At 33.6% G+C, this 27,299-nt stretch overlaps 1 protein-coding gene across 2 annotated transcripts in view; it reads left to right on the plus strand.

Annotated features, from left to right (window-relative positions):
- Positions 1-1,749: 1,749 nt before the first annotated feature.
- LOC306669127 (UDP-glucuronosyltransferase 2A1) overlaps positions 1,750-27,299 on the plus strand; it is a gene marked incomplete at its 5' end in the record, with an annotated part of 42,032 nt that continues 16,482 nt past the window's right edge. The window contains one exon of one of the 2 annotated variants that reach the window (XM_079153007.1): positions 1,750-2,464. In XM_079153007.1, coding sequence (XP_079009133.1) covers positions 1,750-2,464 — 715 coding nt within the window. Of the gene's footprint in view, positions 2,465-12,036; positions 12,779-27,299 lie in introns of those variants that run through there. The other variant, XM_079153006.1, reaches the window with a different exon arrangement.

The following is a 27,299-nucleotide window of genomic DNA, read 5'->3' on the forward strand; positions in this document are numbered from 1 at the left end:
TTGTAAGGAATGTTGTGCCTAGTAAGTAATTAATAAACAAACAGGAATTGAATACTATACTATATTTTAATTGAAATCTGGAATTGATTTCCTCCTAGTAAGTGAAATGAATAAAACAGTAACAGTGAATCCCAACCAATTGTTCATTCTAGTGGATGATGAACACTATTTAAAAGTCTTCAGCCATGTAACCTGGCTCCATAGTGACATAGACAACAGCAGGCACACCATAAAACCTTTTGCAGGGAACTTTGAGTTGAAATCCATCTATAGGCATTGTATGATCACTCTGCTAAACTTTAAACAGTACTTTGCCAAAGCTAATAGCTTACTCTCTCTGTTTATTCACAAACACAGGCATGCACATGCACAATTTTCATAGAGATAATTCTACTTGGATGACATGGTCCTATACTGTTCATTGTATTACAAAATTGTACATTTGTCAGCATGTTTCAGGCAGTCTGTAGTTCATATAGATTCCTTATACTTGATGAGAGGATGTGATTATATTCTGATGTTAACATGATAGGTTCTCAGAACCAGAGATCCTTAAGGTTGCTACCACTAGTCTAATTCTTTTCTTAAGTTGTATGAACTTTTCAAGTTACTCAACCTCTTTGAGCAGCTTTTCCTCCTTCTTTGATATGGGAATAATTATAGCACACACCAAATTGATTCTTTTCAAAATAAGAAATAGATGAGATTAACATATGTAAAACTCTTTGTACAGTGTCTGTCACATAGCATGGGCTTAATAAATACTGTCAATCATTAAAGGCTGAGTATAGGTGTATAGATATAAGATAGTTGTTATTCACCTAGACCAGCTTTCCATCCCCCCTGCCCCCGTGGTACCTGAGATGAAACCCAAGGATTCTCTATACCACTGTATCACATTCCTACTCCTGTTTTTACTTTTTACTTTGAGAGAGGGCCTTGCTTATTTGCCTAGGTTGGCCTCATCCTCCTGGGTAGCTGAGATTATAGACATGCATAACTGCGCCTAGCAGGCTAGTTAGCTTTTGAGGAACACTTTTGGTAAAGTGTGCTTGAATCATCAATTCTCTTCAAGTAGACTGCATTATGAGTACCATGTTCCATAATTTCTTGCATATATTACTTGTACATATTTTATTCATTTAATTATGTTTCAAAGTGATTAACAAATAATTTCTTAAACATCTTATTAGAGTGGTAATAAATATTACACTTACTATATGTACTTCACACTTTTACAAATATTCTTCACAATAATTTTGTGAATACTATTATAATAATGTTTAATTATTGCTAATGAAATGATATTATTAAATATAAAAAACAACATACAACATTAGTACCCATACAAGTCTTAGTGAATTTTGGACCTATTTGAGATAACAGTATCTAAGCTTAAGTATAGAGTTGAGATACACAAGAACTTCAATCACTTTAATGGGAAAAATTTAACAATTATAAGGTACAAAAGAAGGGTCAAAGAATCAAGTTCAAGAAAAGGATCAGAGAAAAGGAATTGTAACGCAAGTCATAGCAACCATTTGAAAGGTAAGACACATTGATCCTAAACCTATAATTTCCATAAAATGTGGAGCTAATTTGTCTAATATCATTTAGCAAAGAGAATGTTCTTATGGGTATCAATTGTTTAGATCAATACTGAGAAATAATTCTGTCTTTCCCTTTTGCTTGAAAAGCAGACAAATCCATTTCTCATATCCCGAGAAGTCTTCCTCATCAAGCCACATCATGTTCATCAGCATTCTGTTGTTGTCTCTTCAAATAAGTCTCCTAGGAACCACACTTGGTGGGAACGTTCTGATCTGGCCAGTCGAAGGAAGTCATTGGCTGAATGTTAAGATAATTATAGATGAGCTAATTACAAAACAGCATAATGTGACTGTCCTCGTTGCTTCTGGTGCACTTTTCATCACGCCGTCAGTTAGCCCATCTCTGACATTTGAAGTATATAAAGTACCCTTCAGCAAAGAAAGAGTAGAAGGAGTGATCAAGAATTTTGTTTTGACATGGCTGGAACATAGACCATCTCCTTCAACCCTTTGGAGATTCTATCAGGAGATGGCAAAAGTCATAGATGACTTCCACAGGGTATCCAGAGAGATTTGTGATGGTGTTCTTAAAAACGAAAAGCTGATGGAAAAGCTGAAGAAAGGCAAGTTTGAAGTCCTGGTGTCAGATCCAGTATTTCCTTGTGGTGATATAGTTGCTTTAAAACTGGGAATTCCATTTATTTATTCCTTGAGGTTTTCTCCAGCATCAACAGTGGAAAAGCACTGTGGAAAAGTCCCATACCCTCCTTCCTATGTTCCTGCTATTTTATCAGAACTCACTGACAAGATGTCTTTTGCTGACAGAGTAAGGAATTTCATCTCCTATCTTCTACAGGACTACATATTTGAAACTCTTTGGAAACCATGGGATTCCTACTATAGTAATGCTTTAGGTATGTAAAAATTTTTTGTTTTAATATCCGAATGTGAACAAGTAGAGATTCAAGTCAACTCTTCTTTAAGTCCCTATATGATTGCTTGATCATATTGATGTACTATTAATATCACTTGATATAAAGAAAGAAGATAAAAGACATTGTAATGGCAAGGCTCACAGGTTGAGGCAGTGGATCACAAATTCAAGGCCAGCCTCAGCAACTTAGCAAGACCCTGTCTCAAAATAAAAAATAATAAGGGCTGGGAGTGTAGCTGAGTGGTAGAGTACCTCTGGGTTCGATCCACCCCTACCATGCACAGCACACACAAAGAAATATTTGCAACATCAATTACATAGATAATATGTACATGATACACACACAAAAAAAGTGTTAAGGAAGGAGAGAATACATGATAGGGAGAGAATAAAATTCTGAAAAATTTAATAGTTGAGGTAATGCATAAATAAAATTTTAGACCATAAATATTAGTTTTCCTACAAAGTAAGTATGGGAAAGGAAACTGCCCTATGCTGGAGACTTGAAATAGCATTGGGCAATACTTATAATAGACTATTTCTACAGGTCAAAATGTGAGGTGGGGAGACGTAAAAAAAATGCTGATGAGGTCAGCTAAAGAAAGAATGAACTCATCAGGCATAGTGGTGCACACCTGTAATCCCAGCTCCTCAAGAAGCTGAGCCAGGGGATCACAAATTTAAGGCCAACCTGGGTGACATAGTGAGACCCTGTCTCCAAATGAAAAATAAAAAGGGTTGGGGATGTAGCTAAGTGATAAAATACCCCTGGGTTCAATCTCCAATATTGAAAAAAAAAAAAAAATGGAATGAATTGAATGAATTCAATGAATATTTTCAAAGTCTCTTCTATATTATGCTCAGTACTTCAGTTTGTGCTAAAAAGTGATTGGGAACTGTTTAAAATTTGATTGTGACTAGATTTACATTTTGTATTTTAAAAAACCTGTACAGATATGGAGATAGAGACCTTGAGACTAGATTATAGCATCTCCCCAGGAAAGAGGCAGTGAAAGGCATGTATTAAGAAAGTAGCTCATAAATGGAGAAAAATAACATTGCATGAGACTGCATAGTCACAGAATTAGGAAGGCAGGCTCTTTTTAAAATCTTTTTAAATTTTCTTTGTTCCGATTAGTTGTACATGACAGTAGAATGCACTTTACATTTTGACAGATCATACATAAATGGAGGAAGGCAGGCTCTTGGTACACAATTGTGTCTTACCACTGTGTGGCCACAGAACATTCAGTCTTTCATTCACACTTCATTTATTTTATTTCTAACAGAATTCTGAAAGACCTTAATTAGTTGATCTATCATGGAATTTTAGAAGAGTATCTGAGAGATACTAACCATTCAACTAGTGTTAGCTATTTTTTCAAGTCTAATGAATTAAAACCAATGACTAATTAATGAGGATTATTAAAAGGGATGAAGAAGAAATTAAAATGGATTCAATATTTTTTACTTCAGTAAGTGATAAATGATGTGAATCACTCAAGAAGTGAGTATAGGAGAGAGGAAATTCAAGAGTGGAAATAACACATTTAATTTTGTACATGTTGCTGGGCACAGTGGCGCATGTCTATAATCCCAGTAACTGGGGAGGCTGAGGTAGGAGGATTGCATGTTCAAGGCCAGTCTGGGCAATTTAGCAAAACCCTGAGACTGTCTCAAAATAAATAGAAAACTGGGAATTGAGCCTGGTGGTGGAGTGCTTACCTAGTCTATGTGAGGACCTAGGTTCAATCCCTAGCTTAACAGCAACAAAAGGAAAAGAAAATGTAAATAAATGTTGTGTATGTGATACTTTTGGGAAGATATGGTGAAGTCCAATAAACAGTTGGTTACATGGGGTGAGATCAGAGGAAATGTAGTGGGTTAGAGATTTAAGTATGGTCTGTATAAGAATGATATCTATGCAATTAATCTCTCTAATGGTAACTTTGTTGCCATGTTTTCTACTTTCCTGTTACATGAAGGTTGCTTGCTAGTTTTCTCTTTTCATATATAACACATTTCTGAACTTGTCCACACTCAAATGATTTGAAGCCAAGCATTGGGCTTTAATCATGTTTATTGTAAACTGATTATCTTTCCAGCCAGCTATGCTTATTTCACACTCCATAATTATAGCTCATTCTTTGGACATTCTTACTGCTACATATTTACTGTTTTACTTTGATTTCATAATAAACCGGGTAATCACAGACTTAAGCAGAAAGTTTCCCACTTTTGCTAAGTTGTATTTCTCTGATTGTTATTCAGTTTTGAGGCTTTAGCTTTTCATTGTTAACATCCATACTTGATTTTGTGCTTTCACTCATTTTAATGACAATAAAACCAAGATTCAAAGAACTGGACACTGAAGAGACTGCAATGTTGTCTGTTAATCAGACCCTGTAAGGCCTAGTGATGTTTACTAGCTGGTGAATGAAAATACTGAATAGCATTAAAAACGGTTTTAAAATGAAAAAGTGCAATGTGCAAAACAATGTTTTACATAAACGTTAGAAAGAGAAAATTTGAGGTTCCTATGTTGTGATACCTATTGATGCACATTGGCTTCTTTTCTACAAACCTTTGTTCTAAAATAATGTATAATTGATCTATATGAAACAAAACAAACATGCATGGGTAAGTGTGTAAACACAAGTTGTGAGATGCTAAAGTGAATGAATGGAATCAAAAGCCAGTGAGCCCACTGTAGCTTAAAATTCAATTTGTATTAGCAAAAGGCATCACTTCTTTGGGTATGTTAACCAGTTGCCCCCCACTTACAAAACAGATGTTTATCTCCTGGTTATGAAGGAAAACTAATTCTTCTGTCCTTCAGAGAAAACAAGCATAGCTACGATGATTATGTAGAAGCCTGCTGTGTCCTATGAAGACACAAATAGTCTGCAGTTTAGCACTAAAACTGAATCTCATTAAAAATGAAGATAAGTGAAGAACAAATGGAAATTTTTTGAAGCAGTGAGGCTGTCGATTTCCTAAAAAACTCCTTCATGTCCTCATACATGTAGTAAATGAACAGATATCTGATTGTATACAGCATCTTGGTTAATATAAGAGCAGAATATACGTGAAATATTCTTGGGTCATATTGGATGTTTATTTTCTTTTCCCATCCCTTCCTTTTTTAGTTGCCTATCCATTCTGAACTTTCAATTTATAATTCACATGGATACAATGCTACTCTTTTATATGTGTGAGTTATTGGCCGGTTCACTTTCCCTAGGCTAAAGTCTAAGAATCAAATACTCCACTGTGTTTTGTCTGTAAGGTAATGCCGGTAATAATAGCACACTATTCTTCCATCTTAAGACATGATACTAATCTTTCTTAATTTGATCATGGGGATGCAGTGAAGATTTGTACAGATGTTCTTACCTCCAATTTTGATATACAGTATCGTGTTTCCACTTGAATTATACTCTTCAGAGTTAGAATGACTATTTAAGTTTGTTTTTACTAAAACACCACATTCTTATTCATGACACAGACATGAACACTCACATTCAACAGACCAGGTAAGAAGTAAAAGTACTCACATGATGGAGTAGCTCATTTCTGTGCAAGTCATTGTAGCTGCAGAATGATAAATGGAACCGATTGTGAAAATTTCCTTCCAAATTGTAATTCGAAGTTATTTTCTACTTTGGTTTAAATTCTTTAATGAAAGTTATTGTAATGAGCTTATATCCACTCAGGTCTCAAATTGTCACACCTGAGTAAAAAGACCAGCTTCCCCTAAGATTACCTCTCTGTAAAAGAATGTAATGAAAGTCTCAAAGTGGATTCTTAATCTCTGTTAATTGCCAGGAATTGAATATCACAATGTTGAAATTATGCATTTTGTTTCAAGTTATGAGTATTTGGCCCAAATTCATGGAAATCCTAACAATAATAGTACTTAGCATTTATTGATCTTTTCTTTTGCACTAGACACTGTGATAAGGGTTTAATATGCATTATCTCTTCTAATTCTTGCATTGAATTTGTTGCAGTTCATTATAATTTTAAAAAGTCATGCACTTGAGAATGTTGAGCTTCAAAATATCAAGCAGAGTGAAATTAAATCATTTAACTAGTTTGAAAAGACAGTATTCACAATAAGGTCTTTCTTATACTAAAGTGTCTGCACCTTCCTGGGTCTCAAAGGTATTTTTTCTCTCTCTCTCAATTTAAATTTCAGGTTTAAATTTATCAATTTTTCAGAGTACTTTTGCCATAAATTTTCTTGTAAAGTATTTAGAATTTGAAATCAGTTATTCCATGCCTTGCCTGTTCTTAACTTAATGAACAGAGTTTAATTGAGTCATATTATCACTAGGAAAATTACTATTCCTTAGGGCATAGGTCTCCATGTGACTCTGTTGCCTTAGGTGTGTGTTTGAGGATATTCTTTCCTGCTCTAAAAGAGCTTTATGAGCAGCCTCTGAGAGTAAGAAAAACCTCTGCAGATTTCAAATATTTGTTTAAAATTGAACCAGGTAAATTTAATTTTTTCATGATATCAGCAAAATGTCAACAAAATTGTGTCCACATTAAAGGGGAGAATAATGTAATAATTTTATGACAGTGAACTATTTATAATCCATAAGCATTATATATTATCAGCAGTTTAACCCTTTGGCACTTTAAAAAAAGCAGGTTTTAAAAAAAAATTCTTTATATATTGGATTCATATATTATATATAGAATGCCATAATGTAGCATTGCATGTGGAAATTGGACAAATATTCTCTAAGATCTAATGCCATCCTCTTTAACAATAGACAATCTTTGGAAAAAGGACCATGCTGTTCAGATCTTTGAGTGAAACTAGGTAACCATTGAACAGGAGTGGTGAATGTAAAAAATAGTCCTGAAGATGAAATACATTTGAGTGTGAATGTCTCTGTGCTGCTAGATTTCCAGAAGTAATCTTAAAGGAAAAAAAGTGTATTGTAGTCCTTTCTCTGAAAAGTAATGCACTTCTGTTTGAGTTGCTTTCTTTTCCCTATTTTTCCTTCTTCTTCCTCTTTTCCTTACTTCTCTCCTTCCTTCCTTTATTTTTTTTATTTACATGAATCTTGCTTGGTTAGAATCTTTCAAATACCCTCTGGCAGTGTTTGCTTTTCTACAGCGACCCATGAGTTGGGTGACAGTCAAAGGCACTGCATCAGGGATGGAACTGGCTGTCAAATATTCAAAATTTCCAGAGATAGCAACCACTCTTTTTTGTTCCCATTCACGAAAGGGTTTCAGAATGAAAGGAAATGGAGGTAATCATTTTCATGTGTACACTCTTGTGTTTCATATGTGCATATTTCCTAAGGTAAATCATTTCTGAACTTTGGTGTTTGTAACATTATTGATAACAAATTATTTATGATGTACCTCCAGACTGAGTATGACTGACTTTTTGAAAAATTTCAGGTACCCCAGTTTGCCATTGTAGAAAGAGGGAGAGGAGGTGGGTTAAGGTGGTAAGATTGGATTGATTTGATCCTTTTAAAAGTAAACTTCTCTCCACCACAATATTATGTGTAGCTAACATTTATTGAGTACAAATGTTACTTTAAATAATTTACATGCATTATTTTACTCAGTTCTCACAACTATAAGAAATAGGTTTCATTGTCCTCGTGGATTTTTAAAAGAGGAGGGTAAAAACTTGCCTGAGGCTGCAATCCAGAAAGAGAAGAATCATTTGAGTTCAGGATCTAGACTAAAAAGAAATGTTGAAGAAAGTCAGTTTCTATACACAATATTTTAAAAAGCAAATTTAAATTTAAGCTTTCAAGAGTTAAGTAAATGCTAAGCAAGGAATTCTAATTAAATTGAAACCCTGATGGGGGAACTGGGCAGCCCCTTTGGGAAGTTGTCCTTGTCAGAGTTTTCCCTAATCCTTTTGTATAGTCTAAGCCTCCTCCTTTTTGTCTGGGCATTTTAAATTCTAAAGAGAAGACCCACCTGGCTGGGCTGGGTGGCACATGACTGAAATTCCAGTTGTTAAGGAGGCTGAGACAGAAGGATCGTAAGTTTGAGGCCAGCCTGGGCAAGTTAGCAAGACCTTGACTCAAACAAAAAATAAGGGGATATTCTGGGGATACAGCATAGTAGTAGAGCACCCCTAGGTTGAATCTAAGATTTGAAAAAGAAAAATGCAACTTAACTATAGGAGCTAGCATGGGGAGGTCAAGGTCCATTGTGATCTTCTGAAGAAAAAAGACAAGGCCTGGATAACCAGGACTCCACTCCTTCCTGCCCTATTCCTCCTCCTCTTTCTATAAAAGCCTTTTATGCCTCAGGCATATCCCCACCCAGAGATGGAGCTTTGAGGTACATCTCCTGTATCTTCTAAAGATACTGGCCCTTTATCTGAAGATGCTGGCTCTTGGTCCAGCATGGTGTACATGCCTGTGATCCAGCTTCTCAGGAGGCTGAGTCAGGAGGATCATAGGTTTGAGGTCAGACGGGTCAATTTTGCAAGACCCTGCCCCAAAATAAAAAATAAAAAGGACTGGGGTTGTAGCTCAGTGACAGAGCACCCCTGGGTTCAATCCCCAGTACAGCCAAAACGAACAATCAAACCTGAATTCTTCCTTCCAACTCTCATCTCCTGAATATTAACCTTCAAACACTGGGCAGCCCAAACTTTCCTTTAGTAATAATGGGAGGCTAAAATTTAAGGTGATGAGCAGTTAGTTGATTATACCTGTTCCTAAACAGAATGAAGATTGGTTTCTAGGTTTTGTGGCCTCAGGGACCATCTCTAAAATTGGAAGGCAATGAGAATAAGAATCAGCATAGGTAAATCTTATTTAGTGTGATGCTCAGGTAACAAGAAAAGTCTGTCAGGCAAGAAAATATCTTTGTGGGAAATAATTTTTTAAGAAGAAACTTTATACAAACATGTTATTTGAAGAATTCTCAGTTTAAATAATACCACGCACATTTTAAGAAACTTTAATCCTAATTTAATTTTATGCAGATGAACTAAGTATTCTTTAGAAACTATTCTATATACAATCTTATTAAATGTGATTCTGAGAATATTGTTTTGGTTTTATTACCTTTCAGAGTCCTCTCTTTCAAAGTACATAGAAATTGGAATGAAAATGGCTACTTAATGTAGAGTAAAAGGACAATACTGCAATTGGTATCATTTTCTTATGGCTGGTTCACTTTGGCACTTTTGCTTTGATAGTTCACAGACATTTTAAAATTCTTAATTGTTTCCTGGGATCTTCAGTTATATTTAAGATGTTCCATTATCAAATAGCAACAGTTGCAAAATGCAGTATTTTTACTGTTATATGTCTCAACTGTTTGATTTTAAAAGTAAAACATTGAAGAACATTGAACAGAACAAAAATAAATGACATATGCATTTAATTTGCCCCTTTCGAGCCATGTGATTCTGAGATCATTTAGACTTCTTTTGACCTACTTCCTACAAATGACAAGGTTCCACAAGTTGGACCTAAATTCTCTCCAAAATAATAATTCCTGTATCTCAGTTACTTAAACCTTATTCAGAATATCTATTAGTGAACTCATAGAGTTAACAAACATAATACTTTCAAATTACTGATCTCATTTTGTCACGAAATCAAACACAGTTGGCATGAGTCATTTTTTCTACTTATGGATGTTTGTCTCTATGATAATACATATGTCTTCAAAATGACTTACTTTTTATAATTTTTAATTTGAAATTATGAGACATTTTAGATATATAAATAAATATAAAGGACATATATGTCAACACCAATGGAATTAAACACTTTAATATTCCGGTGTAATTTCAAATTAAGAACATAAATTTAGTATCAATCTATTATATTACCTAAAAATCTTCACTAATCTAAGCAATTATCATATTGTCCTGCAGAGAACACTTAAAAGTAGTTAATTCACTCTTTGAAATCTTTCATTTTTTTACATTCCAAGTAATTTAGGGGTGGCTACAAATGCATTTGAGCTTCTAATAGGTATTTTGATAAGCTTTTAAATGCTATTGCAGCTATTGTTATTAATTCTGAATTAATAACTATATTTTACTCATATAGATTTCAGTCATTCAATGGAAAAGACTTTTGTTTCTGCCTTATGTAATACAGTACTTTATTTTTTATTGGAAGTCCACTATCTCCAAACTGAGACTGACTCTTCAGAGGACACATTTAATTCTGAAAGCATATTTCTCTTTCTCCTTTTCCCTTTATCTGTCTTCTGGGTCCTTTTGTTACTCAAGGACCTAAAACTAGACAATTTAAGAGGAACCAAATTTGAAGAGAAAGTCCAACATTTGATTTACATTCTTAATTTTTGGTTTCATCCTTTAAAATTACTTTGTTCTTATTTCTCTTTTTAATGGTAGCCTCTAATGTTTTTAAAATAGCATTGTTATACACTTGTTTAGTTTGGGATTTTTTTAAAAATTAAAACATATCCCTATATACATGTCTCACCAGTTGTTCTATTGCTAGATCACTGATTTAATGATCAAAGTTTTTGGTTGCTAATTTTCAGGCAAATTTACTAAGCCTCTGACATGTCTCTACCCCTGCTCTGAACCAAAGTGTTTGCAAAGTAGCTTTGCAGATATGATTGCCAATTTACAAAGTAATTCCACAAATTGGGATTATGTCTCATTTACACTTGAGCAAGTTTAGTCTGAAAGGGTTGAGGAGAATTTTCAACCTAGGGGTAGTACTCAAGAATTCTCCTAACTTAATCTACTACACAACTCTAAATTATAAAACCTGTGTGTCCTTTTTTAAATTTGCATATGAAAATGTCATATGGGAGAAAGTGAAAAATTCCCTGTAACAAGTGAGTTGGAGACGATGATAAATTCTCTTATAGCAGGAAACTATTATCTATCAAACGTGCAGTAATTTATCATCAAATCAATCTAAAATATCTTGAAATATTTGAGCAAACTTCCTTTAAGTGAAGGTTTTTATTTTTATTTTTCTTCCAAAATACAAGCTATGGGGAAGTTACAGTAATGTTGGCCCAGCAATTACTCAAATAAAATGCCAGATTATAGTTCTAATAATACTACTTTGTCAAACACTTTTGAATATGGAACTCAACCTTTAATTTTGTTATCTGTTAAATGAAGGAAATGATTTCTGCCATAAAATTTGTGAAAAAAAAACTAAAAAGACAATACACATAAAAATGCTTTATAGACAATATTTTTGACAATGTGACTTCTATAATAAAGGATTCTTAAATTTTTTTCAATCTAAATTTGGGAAATCTATATTAAAGATACATTTTACTGATCATAGTTATTATCTCAGAGCACAGATACTAGGCTTATCACCTCCTTGATTCTTTTCCTCAAAATAGGACTAGATTTCATTTTTATTATTCGACTAATCATGTTAATGCATATAGGGATTTCAATTATATTGTTTTCCTTTTGGTCTATAGATCAATTGACCTGTGAGTAAGCATATTCATCACGTTAAACATTACTTTATTTGAAAAAATCTACCTAAATGCACACTGAAGTTTTCATCTTAAAAGATCTACAGTAGGATGGTTTCTGTAGTGAATATCACCATGCTTAAGAAGTTTGTCCAGCTGCTAGTTTTAAATTTGACCTTGACTGAAGTTGTTCTAAGTGGGAACGTGCTAATTTGGCCTTCAGATGGCAGCCATTGGTTAAATATTAAGATCATTGTAGAAGAATTGATTCAAAGAAATCACAGTGTGACTGTACTGGTTTCACCAAAATCTCTGTTCATCAACTCCAGTTCTGATTTTTCTGTGAAGTTTGAAGAGATACCTGTTTCTTACAAGAAGAGCAATATAGATTCAATAATTGAACATATAATAAGGCTGTGGAAAAACCATAGACCAACTCCTTTCACAATATGGACTTTCTACAAAGAACTAGGAAAATTACTAGATTCTATATTCCAAGTGAACACACAAATCTGTGATGGCGTATTCAACAATCCTTCATTAATGGCAAGACTTCAGAAAGGTGGTTTCGATGTGTTGGTAGCAGACCCAGTATTAGTGTGTGGTGAACTTGTTGCTCTAAAATTAGGAATCCCATTTATCTACACATTAAGGTTTTCTCCAGCCTGGACAGTGGAGAGAAACTGTGGGAAAATCCCAGCACCAATGTCCTATGTTCCTGCAGCCCTGTCAGAGCTCACTGACCAGATGACCTTTGGTGAAAGGGTTAAAAATGCCATATCTTACTCTTTGCAAGACTATATATTTCAATCCTACTGGAAAGAATGGAATTCATACCACAGCGAAGTTCTAGGTAAGTCTCTAAAATGATCTCTTGTTAATGACCCCAGATATCTTCATTTTTTATTGTCCACACAGCAAAAGGTTTCCATCCTTGGCTGCATAAGCTGGAGTAATTGGATTTATTATCTCTCTATAAAATTCCCTATTGTCTTTGGATAAATTCCCCCAAAATGAGATAGTGGTATTAACTTATATGCTTTTCTCTTTCTTTCCCTCTCAACCCCCCCTCTCTTTGGTACTGGGGATTCAACCCAGGTCACTTCACTGAGTTACATCCTCAACATTTTAATTTTTTTTTTTATTTTCAGACAAGGTCTTCCTAAATTCCCAGGACTAACCTTGAACTTGTAGTCCTCTTGCTTCAGCCTCTGAATAGCTAGGATTACAGGCATGTGCCACTGCATTTAACTGCTGTTATCTCTTAATGGAGATAATGCTGTGCCTATTTAGATAACAGTTTTACAGTATATTTATAAAACTTCAAATATATGAACAAGTACATTTATTAGGACAAGTTATGATACTGACCAAAGATGCTCTGGCAAATATTTTGAGGTGATACATAATTTGCTTTCCCTCCTTTAGTCTTCAGCCTTTACTTTGTCTACACAAAAAAATAAACAAAATAAATAAATAAAAATAAAAAACTTAAAATTGGATATTAGAAAACTTGACTTAATACTCTACCCTGCCTCTCACTATCCACATTAGGGTTCTTGGGGTGCATGGACTAGTGATCACTCAACATAATTTTTCTGTATCCTTTAGCAAGCCTCAGGTTTCCTGATTCATAGATTTCTTATGAGAATCAAATAAAATAATGTCAATTGTTGAAGTATTTATGGTTGGTTGTTTATATCACTTTTTTTTTCCCTCATGAGCCTTCCTTCCTTGATTTTTAAAAATTTTCTTTTCTTCTAAATGATTTTTCCTCTAGATCTATCAGGAGTACCCAGGGACATTAATTATTAGCAGGAATTCACAGTTGATGATACCAATTGTACTTTCTTACTGATAAAATGTACAAAATAGTATCCTCTTCTGTACCTTTTGTCCTCAATCCCTACCTCCCTCCATTCCTTTTCCTTTTCTTCCCTCTTTCTTTCTTGGTATTAAAAAAAAAAGTATTTAACTCCAATCCATCATCTGTCACTTTTCTAAGTATTAGAAACATAACAATGAGCAAAAACAGATAAAAATCTCTACCTCTATAGAGCTAACATTGTAATTGTATGTAAAATAAATACATAAAATATAAAGAATGTCAGACTTGCATATATGGTATGTAGTAAAAGAAGTAAAACAGAGTTCTGGATATGTTTTTCAACTTTCATCTAGAATATTCTTCCATTTTCATCACTTAAACTTTTTAAGTTCTCCATATAATTTGAATGGAAAGAAGATTTTGTACATACATATCACATATATAAAATAAAATGTGTGTATAGCAATTAAATTTGCTTATGATTTTAAAGGTATAACAATTAGAATTTTATAAGAAAAATTTTGTGCTTTATAGTCTTCATCTATATTTTAGGAGATTTTAAATTTTTGCCACAAGAACACATTTTGACTTAAATGAAGATGTTATTCTAATGATTATTTCTCAAGATATCTGGAATGTATTCTGTAATACTCATAACTGTTCCTATGTATATTGTATATTGACTACTGAGGGTACTAAAAAAGATAACAATACACTTTCTTTATAAGGAGATTACAAAATCAAGATGGTAAAGGGTCTTGGAAACCCCATAAGGTTCTGGGTTCTGGTTACTCTTGATTACTGTTTAATGAGGCAAGTTATTTAAATTCTAGTTTAAGTGCTTTCTCCTCATCAAAATGGGGTTAATAATTCACCATACTGTTTAAGAAGTTAAATATGATATATGTGGAATGTCATGTCAATTATAATAAATTATGCTTATATTGAATAATTTTTTTTACCAAACTACTCAGGAGCTCTTAAATCACAAAGTGCTAATTACATTATCATGGGGTTCTATACATAGAAAGTAGTCAGCAAATCTTAAAGACATAAATGGCCTTTAGAATGTAACAAATATTTTTTCCTAAAGGAACCCTAGACAAATTATATAACCTATGAAAAAGCCTTTGTAAAGTAAAAAAATTTCAACTTCTCATCTTTACAAGGATAATAATCTAGTTTCAGAAATCCTCCCTTTTAAGAAATTAAATATCTTATTTACTTAAATCCTTTATGCTCCTCATCTTACTAAACATATTTGAATAATAATAACTCAAATATTTTATCTTAGTATACTGCAAGAAAAACCAGTAAAATCCTCTGTCTTATTTTGCAATTTCTTTGTTGAAGTATTAGCAACATCCTGTAACTACATACTGATACTGAAAGAGTGCAGATACCTTATATTTTATATCATTGTGTTTGAACACAGGAGATTTAACTTCTCAAATTTCTGTGGTGTTTTCCTTATGATCGTTGATTTTCAGTTCTGTGTAAAAAAAACAGACAAGGAAAATGATATGTTTAACTATATTAAATAAAAACTGCAAATGTCTTAAAGGGGATGGAGATAAGACCAGAAACATAACTAACTGCACTAGTCCAAAGGCCTTTTTTCTGTATTAGTGAGGAGATCTTAAATCTTATGGATGAAATCATAAAATTAATCTCTGATTTCAAGTATGTTTCTAACAGCTAATGAAGCAGGAATATTAGGGAATATGAAAATCATTGCTACTCATATCCAGAAGTAAATATGTTACCCAAGTCCTAGGGGAGAGGCCCAATCCTAGGGATCCCAACAAATCAGATGGAGCCACTTTTGCCAAAAATCAAGTGAGAAAAGTAAGGATGAAAAGCAGGAAAGGAACTTTAATTAATGTACTGCACCAGGAAGATGAGGGAACACATGTCCTTAGTCCTGTCTTCCAAGACACTGACAGGAGCTTCCAGATTATTTATACAAGGTGGGTCTGAAATATGCATGGTCAAGCAACAGTCTTAGCCAAACCAGTAAGTCTGACCATTATCTCAGGATTGGTCAGCTGGGGCCTTGTCAATAATAGAAAAGTTGCTGTTATTTGGGGGTTGTTTCATGTCATCACAGATGTATTTGATCAGAACTACTGCTCCTGGGATCCAAGGTGTCAGGCAAAAGGAAGGCAGAAAGATCAAGCTTTTTGTCCTGCATTTAATCACCCATTAGACATTTGCAGACCCAAGGGAAGATTCTAAGTCTTTCTTACAAATCTATTAATAAATCTGTCTCAGGCCAAGTGTCTGGCATGATGCCTTCAAATTGTACTGTCTGATCTCTTCTGAGATCAACTTCTGAGAGGTCTTTGTACAGTACATAGATAGATCTCACTTAGATAGGATTTGAGGTTGAGTTTTGCCAATGCTACAGAAAGACTGAGGTCTGGAATACTACAATGAAAATGGTTAAAAAGGTAAGGCAACTAGAGGCCCCATTTTGCTAATTCTTCCTGGCAGTATGCCAAGATAAAATATTTAAGATAGTTGCTACTCTAATATATTTAGTTTGTGATCCATCAAGATTATCTGGTCAAGGTTTCTACTCAGTGATTTTGCAGACACTGTCCTTCACATTTGTCCTGTTGATTCCAGTTTCTTTTTTCTTTTTTTTCTTTACTTTTTATTGATCATATAGTAGCAAGTTCCTTGACCAAAGGACACAATTTTTAGTACTGTAATAATTTGTTTGAGATTCAGTAAAAAGGACTTCTTTCTACTAGATGCCTATCAAAAGAGAAAGTAAACATCATAATACAAAGTAAAATCTAGTGTATATACTTTATTCCCATACATAATTCTTCAAATTCATTCTCTGTGAAAAAAAGGGGAACATATCCTTGCAAAAAAACTATCATTTGCTTATAAGGTAACCCGTGGTTCTATGAAAGAAGGCTGAAATTGTGCAGAGACTGTCTTAAAACTGTCAAAATAGTTAAACACAAGTAAAGAGAACTAAGGACACTTCTGTTTCCTGTATTATTTGTAGATAACCTTCCAACATAAATTTTTGAAAAATGACTCTATCTCAGAAATGAAAATTCACAGTGACATCAATAGTGCTATAACTATGGTTCTGAATTTCTGTGGTTTGGATAGGACTTGAATGTTTCCCCCCAAATTTTATGTGCTAGAAGCACCCTGTGGCAGTGTTGAGTCAGTGGAACACTTAAGAAGTGGGAACAAGTGATAGGTTCTTCCACACATTATGTAATAGAGTTATGGAGGAACCCAGGATACTTTCAGTGAAAGCAAGTCATTATAATAAGAAAAAGTCTGCTCCCTGAGCCTCTCTTGCTTCCTGTCTTGCCATGTGATTGATCTTTCCTTCTTCCATAATGCCATTCACTATTTGGTGCCTAAAGTCCATCAGCAGATGATGAACCTGTGGGCCTTAGACCTGATCTTGGGTTTTAGTCTCCCAAACTGCAAGCTAAATAAACAGATTTTCTTTATACATTACTTGGCCCCAGGTATTTTGTTGTATCAATAGAAAACAGAATGAGACATAACTTTTGGAGAGTATTACTTTTGTTTTGATATCAAATTATCTTTTGTATTTCATTACTGAAATATCTATCTTGTCCTTTAAGTCCCAATGACCTACACATCATTAAATCTTTGTATGTTGTCTTTGCATTTTCAGAGATTAAATTTTGTTTATTCTGTTTGCATCTTGCAAATTAACTACTAGACATATTTATCACTTTTTTTGTCTTTTAGAAAATGAGGTTAAAAATGGAAGCTAAATTAGAAAATCGTTCTACAAATGAAAAGAATTAATATATTCATTGTATGTACTTAGGAATTTATCTCCACTGAATCCTTTCTTTATAATAATATTGTTGAATATTTGTGAGAGCAATATAGCAACTACATTCTTCAGGTCATAAAGATACAGAAAATTCGTTTTAAAAAAATATATTGAGTAGCATGTATGCCAGGGAATATGGCCCAATTAATCTGAATGTACACAAAAATGGTTATTTTTGTCCTCTTCGACATTCATTAAGTTACACATTGGCACTATTTATGTTTACCAGCAATAACCTGTGGGGCAATCTTCTATTTTGATATTTAATTCACTCAGTCACTTGCTTACAATTTGATCTTAATTTTATTTTATGTTAATGTAGTACAACTTTAGTGAATGTATTACAAACAGACTTTTAAAAATATTGTTCTACTCTTTGTTTTCTGGAAACCTTGTATTTGTAATTTAATCTATCTTCTGGATGGGGAGAGGCATATATGCCCATGAAATGGGACCACAAAGAGAGGAACCAGTCACCAGCAAAACTTGCCAGGGAGGGTCTCTAGGAGAAGCTCAGCTCCTGCCAACCTCACTCACATGGACACCATCAAGGCCAGCCTAGAAGTGGCCTATCTTGCCTAAACGAGAACCATGAGCTAAATAGAAAGTTATTTAAAGACAATAAAATTTGGGTGGTTTGTGGTGCTGAGGCTGTAGCTCAGTGGTAGTGTGCCTGCCTAGCATGTATGAGGCCCTGGGTTCAATCCTCAGTGCCACATAAAAATAAATAGAATAAAGGAATTGTGGAAAATGATTATTAAAAAAAAAAAAGGATATTTTGTGATGGAAGAACATTCTTGGATCACAGTCCTGAGTTGCTCCATCTGTCAATCTTAGAACTCTGCTTTCTTTTCCACTTTATATAATCACTCTATTTTCTACTCTTCTGTGTCCATTGTTGTCTTATGAATGTGTAACAATTGGTGCTCTGCACTAACAGGAAAAAAAAAAGAAACATTTTCCAAATAGCAGTATAAATCCTCCCCTGATTCAGTGTAAGCTGCTGAGATATTTTGATCCACATATTTCAGTAAAACATTATATTTTTTTCCTCTGCCAGTTTTTGTTGACTATATAGTCATGTAATTTTTCAAAACAGCATTATTAATCATATTACAATTTTTGGTGTCTGACCTATTTCTTAGAATCAAATCCAGTCAGTCAGTCTGTGGATAATAACTCTCTTATGATGCAATGTTCAGCTTAATATGAAAATCTGTGATGACTTCAACCTTTATAGAAGCATTTTTTCTTAACATACGGGTCATTGTTACTACTTCTACAATTTGTTAACAAAATAGTATCATTAATTCGATGTTAGTGGGTGATGAAAATTGAGAGAAATGATGTACCTCTCTCATTGACAAACATCACTTTGCAGAATATGTGAATGGAAATCTATTTATATCCCAACTACATGTAACTAATCTCACTAAAATCACCAAGTGTCTCAGTGGTTTTAGGATTAACTCAAGTCTGAGTTATCTGCTTTTTAAAAATAATCAATAAAAAGTAAAAAATAATTTGATATTAAGGTATGTAAATCTGATTTTCCTTTCAGTATAGAAAAAAGTGTTCTCTTTGCAAAATGGAATAGTAGAGAAATTTACATTAATCATTTCTTTTAAGAGAAAAAATATATATAGTGGCAACTGTTGGTAAATCCTCATTAAAACAGATAAAGACAAAAGTCGGCATGTTTAGAGTCTCCTAAAAGTACTAACTTCTCAGGCTGGATTTGGGCTATAGGGTTTTTAAAGATAAATTAAAATGTCTATTTAAAGTCACATTTAAATCTAATAACTAAATTTAAGTAAATAATTTCAATGCTGTTCTTTTGGAATTTTCATTGGGCCTGTATATTCAAAATCAAGAGAGTAATATTTTGCAGAGATAATTCCTTTGTGATTATGAAAGAAGTTTTGTTTGGCTGAATTATCCACACTGTTATACTTATCATCCTCACATAGTTTTGTTTACAAAACCATTATTATATATGTATAAGATGATGTTACATATTGTGTTATATACCATAAATGTTACACATAGATGTACTAGTAGTTCATGTAGTTTCACTGCTATATGATTTCCACTCTATTTCTTCCTCTTTTAATGGCATCTGAATTCTTTAAATTTTAATCAATTTGTTTATCAACTCTTGAAGTCTTCTGGTGGAATATGTAGGATCATCTACATATAGGATTATATTGTCTGCTAATATGGATAATTTGTATTATCATTATCTTCTTTGTATCACTTATTCTTTCTGTTGCCTAATTCCTCTGACTAAAATTTCAAGTAATACATTGAACATGAGTGGTAAGAGTGGACATCTCTTTCTTTTCTTGATTTAAGGGAAATGCTTTTCATTTTTTTCTGATTCAGTATGATGTCAGTTTCTGGTTTGCCATGCATAGCCTTTATTATTGAAAGGTAAGTTCCTCTATTCCTAGTTTTCTCAGAGGTTTTATCATGAAGGGATGTTGTATTTTGTTGAGGGTCTTTCTATATCTTGAAATAAGCATGTGGTTTTTGTCTTTGTTCTTTTTATTATGTGTATTATATTTGTTTATTTGTACATATGACACTGATTTTCATTGAACTAATATTGTTAAAGTAAACCCATTTATAAATTGTTAGCTTTAGAAAAGGATTTAAAATAATGTTATACTGTAATAGTTTCTCAGTAAATAACTTAACATCTAGTAGATTGGACTTAAGGTTAATAGGACCATGATCTTGGTTATAATTCTGAGGTTAGAGACAAGTGGAAGAGATAGAGTCATAAATACATCAGTGTGAAACTTTGGTATACAGGGTTATGAATGACATCATGTGGGAACACATAAATTGAAGGTAAGCAGAAGCAGAAATATTATCACAGCAGAATAAAATGGGGAGAATTCTTCTAGTAAACAGAGAATGAACTAGAAATATCACACATCTTTGCGTGTGGGGCCCCTCTTTTGATAGGAAAGTTTTAATAAAATATTATCAGATAATTCCTCTGGTGAAAATAAGGAATGGTCCTTCATTGTCTCCATAAGAGTTTCATACTGGTTTAAGACAACTCAGGCTCTATCCCTGACTTTTCACTTTGGTCTCTCATGATACAGCTATGATTTTGCTTCTGATTTCTTAATTTTCACATTTCTTCTGATTTTCCAAGAGTTATCTCTTTTTCCCCTAACTAATCTTGTACTTTTAACAAGACTACAAAAATTTGACATTCTCTATGAATAGGTTCCTTGATAATCTGTATAACATCCATGATCTTTAGTCCATAGGTAATGAATGATACTAGATTATATCAATGTCAAAACAGAAAACAATTTAAAACAAAGTAGTAGGCATACTTGTTTCTAAATATACCTGGTTAGATCCTCAGGTTTTGTAATGGGCACAAGTTGTACACTGACCTTGTTATGTCATGTTTATAAACACTGCTTTTCCATTTTACTTGGGTTACATGGAACAACAAATATTTTCCACCTTAGTATCCAGAGTATGCAATTAAATTCTCTATAGCCACTAATCTAAAGACAATGATGGGCCAACTTTGTATATTTAGTAAAGGTTAAGCTATTCCATTAAATAAAGAAAACCATGCTTCAATGACAAAAAGCACTCATAAAAACTGAAAATTTCTCTACAAAACTTTCTACTTTGGTTTTTCCCCATTACTCATCAACAGACTATTTTTTCCACCAATATAATTGAACCCACAATCCTTATAGAACTTCCCCTTGAAGTTTTACCTACTTATATGTAGACATAGTCTCTGGAACGGAGTCACTTCCAAACATGAATTCGGATTTTGCTGTTCAGACTGTTTCTATGATCTATGTAAAGTTTTCCTGGAAAACTTTAGTCACTTTTCTGTTTGCTAATTTATTTTGTGGAACTGAGAAATGTCCTTTGAAGTAACTGTGGCTAACGATTTAATAATTGATCTAAACAATGTTTGCTGTTATTCTTTCAGTAGCAATCAAGCAAGGAAGATGTAAAAAAGTTAATTAAAAAGAAGTTTGAAGCTGCACACCATGGTGTGCATCCATAATCCAGCCACCTTAAAGGCTGAGGCAAGATTATTCAAAGTCTCCTCAAGTTAAGGAGGCCCTAAGTAATTTAGCAAGATCTTTTTGCAAAAAGGGCTGAGGATGTGGCTCAGTTGTTAAGTTCCCCTGTGTTCAAACTGTGGTACAAAAAAAATAAAGGTATGAGGTTTGTTTTGTCATTGCTTTTTCATCTGACCTTATCATAGGTGCTAAAGTTATCAGAAAAAAGCAAATTTAGAAAACCAATATATTTCCACATCTTAATTTTTCTAGAAGAATAGTGTAGTTTCCTTTAATTTGAAAATTAGGGTGGTTGCCTAGTTCAAAACGGTTTTCAGAGATATCTGCTTGAACAGAAAAAAGGAATGGGATTTTTGTCTATATAATGTTTGTAGATGAAATGTAATTCAAATATATGGCAAATTAATTCCTCATTCTTAGTAGATTTTCCTTTTGGTGCAAGTTCTCTCATTGATTTTTTTTTTTTTTTTTTTTTTTTGTATTTTATTTAGAAACAAAGTCTCACAGAGTTTCTTAGGGCCTCGCTAAGTTGCTGAGGCTGTCTTTGAACTTGTGATCCTCCTACCTCAGCTTCCCAAGCCACTGGGATTACAGGCTTGTGCCACTGTGCCAAACTCTTATTGATTTTATTCCTCCATTTTCCCATATTCCTTACTTCCTAGGCGAATATAATGCACTAAGTATATAATTTAATTCAATAATAATGTCAAAAAAAAAGACAAATAAAAATGGCTAAAAAAATTCAAAAGAAGCAAAGTGTATTTAAATGAAAAATAGCTGGCATTTCATGTCTTCCCAGTGCCATAAGTTTGTCTTCATATTAAGACATTTTCTATGTTATAGTAAGCATAAGTCCACATATATATTATATATATATTTATATATATTATGTATATATTATATATATATTTTACCAATAGGGACAAATTCTAAATATACATTTCTACCTTTTTTAACCTGGTACAGATGTGAAGCTTTTTCCATTAAGATTTATAACATTTTCACCATTCTTGGTATTACCATAATAATATTAATTTGATTTGGTATAAGAAACTATTTTAGTTCTGAGAAGTACTTGTGTTCCAACTCTGCCACTACAAACAGCATTAAATTGAATTGATTGTATTTGTGTCTCTGCCATGATGCCTTCTAATCTTGTTGAACCACTTAGCATTTATCCTCAGACCTTTTCTTAAGTTGGGCAGCAGTTTTTCATTTTCTAATGGGTTCTTTATCTTTGACCTGTAACTTGTTCTATCATTTTAGTCATTGAATAACTTTTTCTGTGATATGTATTACAAATACTTTTTCAGTGCATGTATTGGCATATAAACTTTAGTTTAATTTAAGCACATCCTTAAAATAATAGAATAAACTTCTATATGTTCTTTAGTTAATGGATTGTTACCAATATCTTAGAAATCATCATGAGTAGCTGGTTTTAACATTCTTTTGCAAAATTTGACAGTACTAACATGGATGTTATTTTCTAAATATTGTATTGTTTATTTTTTCTTAATAGTGTAAAAACAGATGCTTGGACTTGCTACTTATGTTTAATACTAGTTTGATGATACAATTATGTATTTCTGTAGTTTTCCACCATGTAACTATAGCAAGACAACTGGCTATTTATAGTTTTTTGTATAATGTGGAGAGCATTCTGGTATATGTCTTCTGTTGTATAAGAGCAATGGAAAATATTTTCTACTTAATTGAATGAAAAGACACTAAAATTTTTCTCTTACCTTGAAGATTTTAATCTACTTAAAATTTTATTTTTTCATATTTTGTAAGGTGGATCAGTTTCTTTGCATTTTACTTTTCTTCCATTCTTTTCCCTCTTTCTTTCTTCTCTGAATCATTCCTTCTCAACTTTCCTCATCTCATTTCTTTCTTCTACTTTTGCACAGGGATAGGGAATTTTCCATGAATGTTTGTTGAAGGCTCCTTCCTTACCCTACATATCTGAAATGGTTGCTTTCTCATTCAGAAATTTCATTACCAAAGTGGTTTTGCTGCTGTTTGTTATCCTACTTACTTTCCTTTGTATTAGTTCTTGACATTTATAGGATAATCCCCACTTCTTTTGTATCTCTTTGACAGGAGTTTCTTCATTATTTTTGGCTCTTTGCTTTTCCATGTAGATTTTTAGAGTCGCATATAAAGTTCTATAGAAATTGTCAGGTTCTCCTCACCTGACCCCTGCACCTAGGTTGGTGCCATCACTGGTTGTTCACAGTTGCAGAGCAAGCTGGCGAGTGAGTCAGGCCACTTGCATCGTGGAGGTAGCAGGCTGGCACACAACCCGCCTGCCTTGCGAGCTGGGCGGCGGGTAGCCAACCCACCCAAACACCAGGCCAAAGACAGACGCCTTCACTGAACAACCCCGCTTGGCCACCACACTGAGGTTTGTCGCCATCAGAGTTAGCCAGAGGCTTCTTTATAGGCTGGTGTAGGCATTTTGAATTACTCCTTAGGGTGTGACCACCATCATTGGAAGGGCAACTCCCTTCCTGAGACCCTACAGGAGGCTAGAGGACCTTTGACAAGACCCAGGAGCCAAGAAGAGGAGGTATTGAGAGAATCGGGACCAACTCAGACCCACCAGGGAATATACCCCACCTGAAGGCCACCACCCCCAGAAGGCCAGCTTCCTAGTGGAGCACCACATTATCAAGTTCCTCCAAAACTTCAGGCTACTGAAGGATAAGAGGTGAGTTATTGGAGATCTACAGAGACAATATTAGTCAATAAAGGAAATCTGCAATATCCCAGAGTTTCACTAGTAGAGGGGTAGATACCTGAACAATATGAGAAAACAAGGGAAGAAAAAGACCCAAACAAACCTAGATGGTATAGCAATAAAATCCAATGACAGCATGGCAGAAAATGTCAGAAAGGGAGTTCAGAATGTACATAATCAAAATTATCAGGGAAGCAAATGAGGAGATGAAAGAGCAAATGCAGGCACTGAAAGATGAGATGAAAGGGCAAATGCAGGCATTGAATGAGTGCACCAATCAACAGTTAAAAGAGCAAATACAGAAAGCAAAAGATCATTTCAATAAAGAATTAATGACATTGGAAAAAAAACAAACAAACAGAAATCCTTGAAATGAAGGAAACAATAAACCAAATTAAAAAACTCCATAGAAAGCATAACCAATAGGATAGAAGACCTGGAAGACAGAACCTCAGATATCGAGACAAAATATTTAATCTTGAAAACAAAGTTGACCAAACAGAGAAGATGGTAAAAAATCATGAACAGAATCCATGAGAACTATGGGATATTATGAAAAGACCAAATTTAAGAATCATCGGGATTTAGAAAGGCTTACAGAAACAAACCAAAGGAATGAACAATCTATTCAATGAAATAATATCAGAACATTTCCCAAATCAGAAGAATGAAATGGAAAATCAAGTACAAGAGGCTTATAGGACTTCAAATACACAAAATTACAATACACCAACACCAAGGCATATTATAATGAAAATACCTAAGATACAAAATAAAACCAGAATTTTAAAGGCTGCGAGAGAAAAGAATCAAATTACATTCAGGGGGAAACTAATACAGATATCAGCAGATTTTTCAATCCAGACCCTAAAAGCTAGAAGGCCTGGAACAACATTTTTCAAGCTCTGAAAGAAAATGGATGCTAACCAAGAATCTTATACCCAGCAAAACTTACTCTCAGATTTGATGACGAAATAAAATCCTTCCATGATAAACAAAAGCTAAAAGAATTTACAAAAAGTAAGCCGGCTTTACAGAATATTCTCAACAAAATATTCCATGAGGAAGAGATGAAAAACAATGATGTAAATCAGCAAAGGGAGGAACAACCCTAAGGGAACAACCAAATAATGGAGAAATCAAGTCATGTCAAAAACAAACAAACAAACAAACAAAAAAGAGCCAAATGACTGGGAATACAAATCACATCTCAATAATATCCCTGAATGTTAATGGCCTGAACTCATCAATCAAAAGACATATACTGGCAGATTGGATTAAAAAGAAAGATCCAACAATTTGCTGCCTGTAAGAGACTCATCTCATAGAAAGAGATACACACAGAGTAAAGGTGAAATGATGGGGAAAAACATACCATGCACATGGACACAGCAAAAAAGCTGGAGTATCCATCCTCATATCAGATAATGTGGACTTCAAGCCAAAGTTAGTCAGAAGGGATAGAGAAGGACATTTCATACCGCTTAAGGGAAGCATAAATCAGCAAGACATAACAATCGTAAATATCTATGCCCCAAAGAGTGGCTCATCAATATACATCAAACAAATCCTTCTCACTGCCAGAAATCAAATAGACCACAACACAATAATACTAGGCGATTTTAACACACCTCTCTCACCACTGGACAGATCCTCCAAACAAAAATTGAACAAAGAAACCACAGATCTCAATAACTCAATCAATAATTTAGACTTAACAGACATTTATAGACTATATCATCCAACAAAGAGTGAATACACTTTCTTCTCAGCAGCACATGGATCCTTCACTAAAATAGATCATATATTATGCCACAAAGCTACTCTTAGCAAATACAAGAAGATAGAGATAATACCTTGTATTCTATCAGATCATAATGGATTGAAATTAGAAATAAATGACAGAGTAAAATACAGAAACTACTCCAATTCCTGGAGATTCAATAATATGCTATTGTATGATGAATGAATAACAAGATATCAGGAAAGAAATTAAAAAATTCTTAGAGGTAAATGAGAACAAAGAAACAACATATCAAAATCTCTGGGACACTATGAAAGCAGTTCTTAGAGGAAAATTTATTTCATAGAGCACATTCAGTAAAAGAAGAAAAAAAAAATCAACAAATAAATGACCTAACACTACAGCTCAAAGCCCTAGAAAAAGAAGAACAGAGCAACACCAAAAGTAGTAGAAGACAGGAAATAGTTAAATCAGAGCTGAAATCAACGAAATTGAAACAAAAGAAACAATCAAAAAAAATGACAAAATAAACAGTTGGGTCTTTGAAAAAATAAACAAAATTGATAAACACTTAGCCACACTAACAAAGAGAAGAAGAGAGAAAACCCAAAATATTGAAATTTGGAATGAACAAGGAAATATCACAACAGACATGATTGAAATACAAAACATAAAGAGAAGCTATTTTGAAAATCTATACTCCAACAAATTACAAAATCTCGAAGACATCAACAGATTTCTAGAGACATGAATTACCTAAACTGAACCAGGAGGACATGCACAATTGAAATAGATCAATTTCAAGTAATGAATTAGAAGAAGTCATCAAAAGCCAACCAACAAAGAAAAGTCCGGGACCAGATGGGTTCTCAGCCAAGTTCTACAAAACCTTTAAAGAAGAGCTCATTCCAATACTTCTCAAAGTATTCCATGAAATAGAAGAGGAGGGAACCCTCCCAAACTCATTCTATGAAGTCAATATCACCCTGATACCTAAACCAGACCGAGACACATCAAGGAAAGAAAATTTCAGACCAATATCCTTAATGAATATTGATGCAAAAATTCTCAACAAAATCGTAGCAAATGGCATACAAAAGTATATTAAAAAGATAGTGCACCAAGAT

The sequence above is a fragment of the Sciurus vulgaris genome (genome assembly GCF_902686455.1).
Source record: "Sciurus vulgaris genome assembly, chromosome: 9".
NCBI lineage: Eukaryota > Metazoa > Chordata > Mammalia > Rodentia > Sciuridae > Sciurus > Sciurus vulgaris.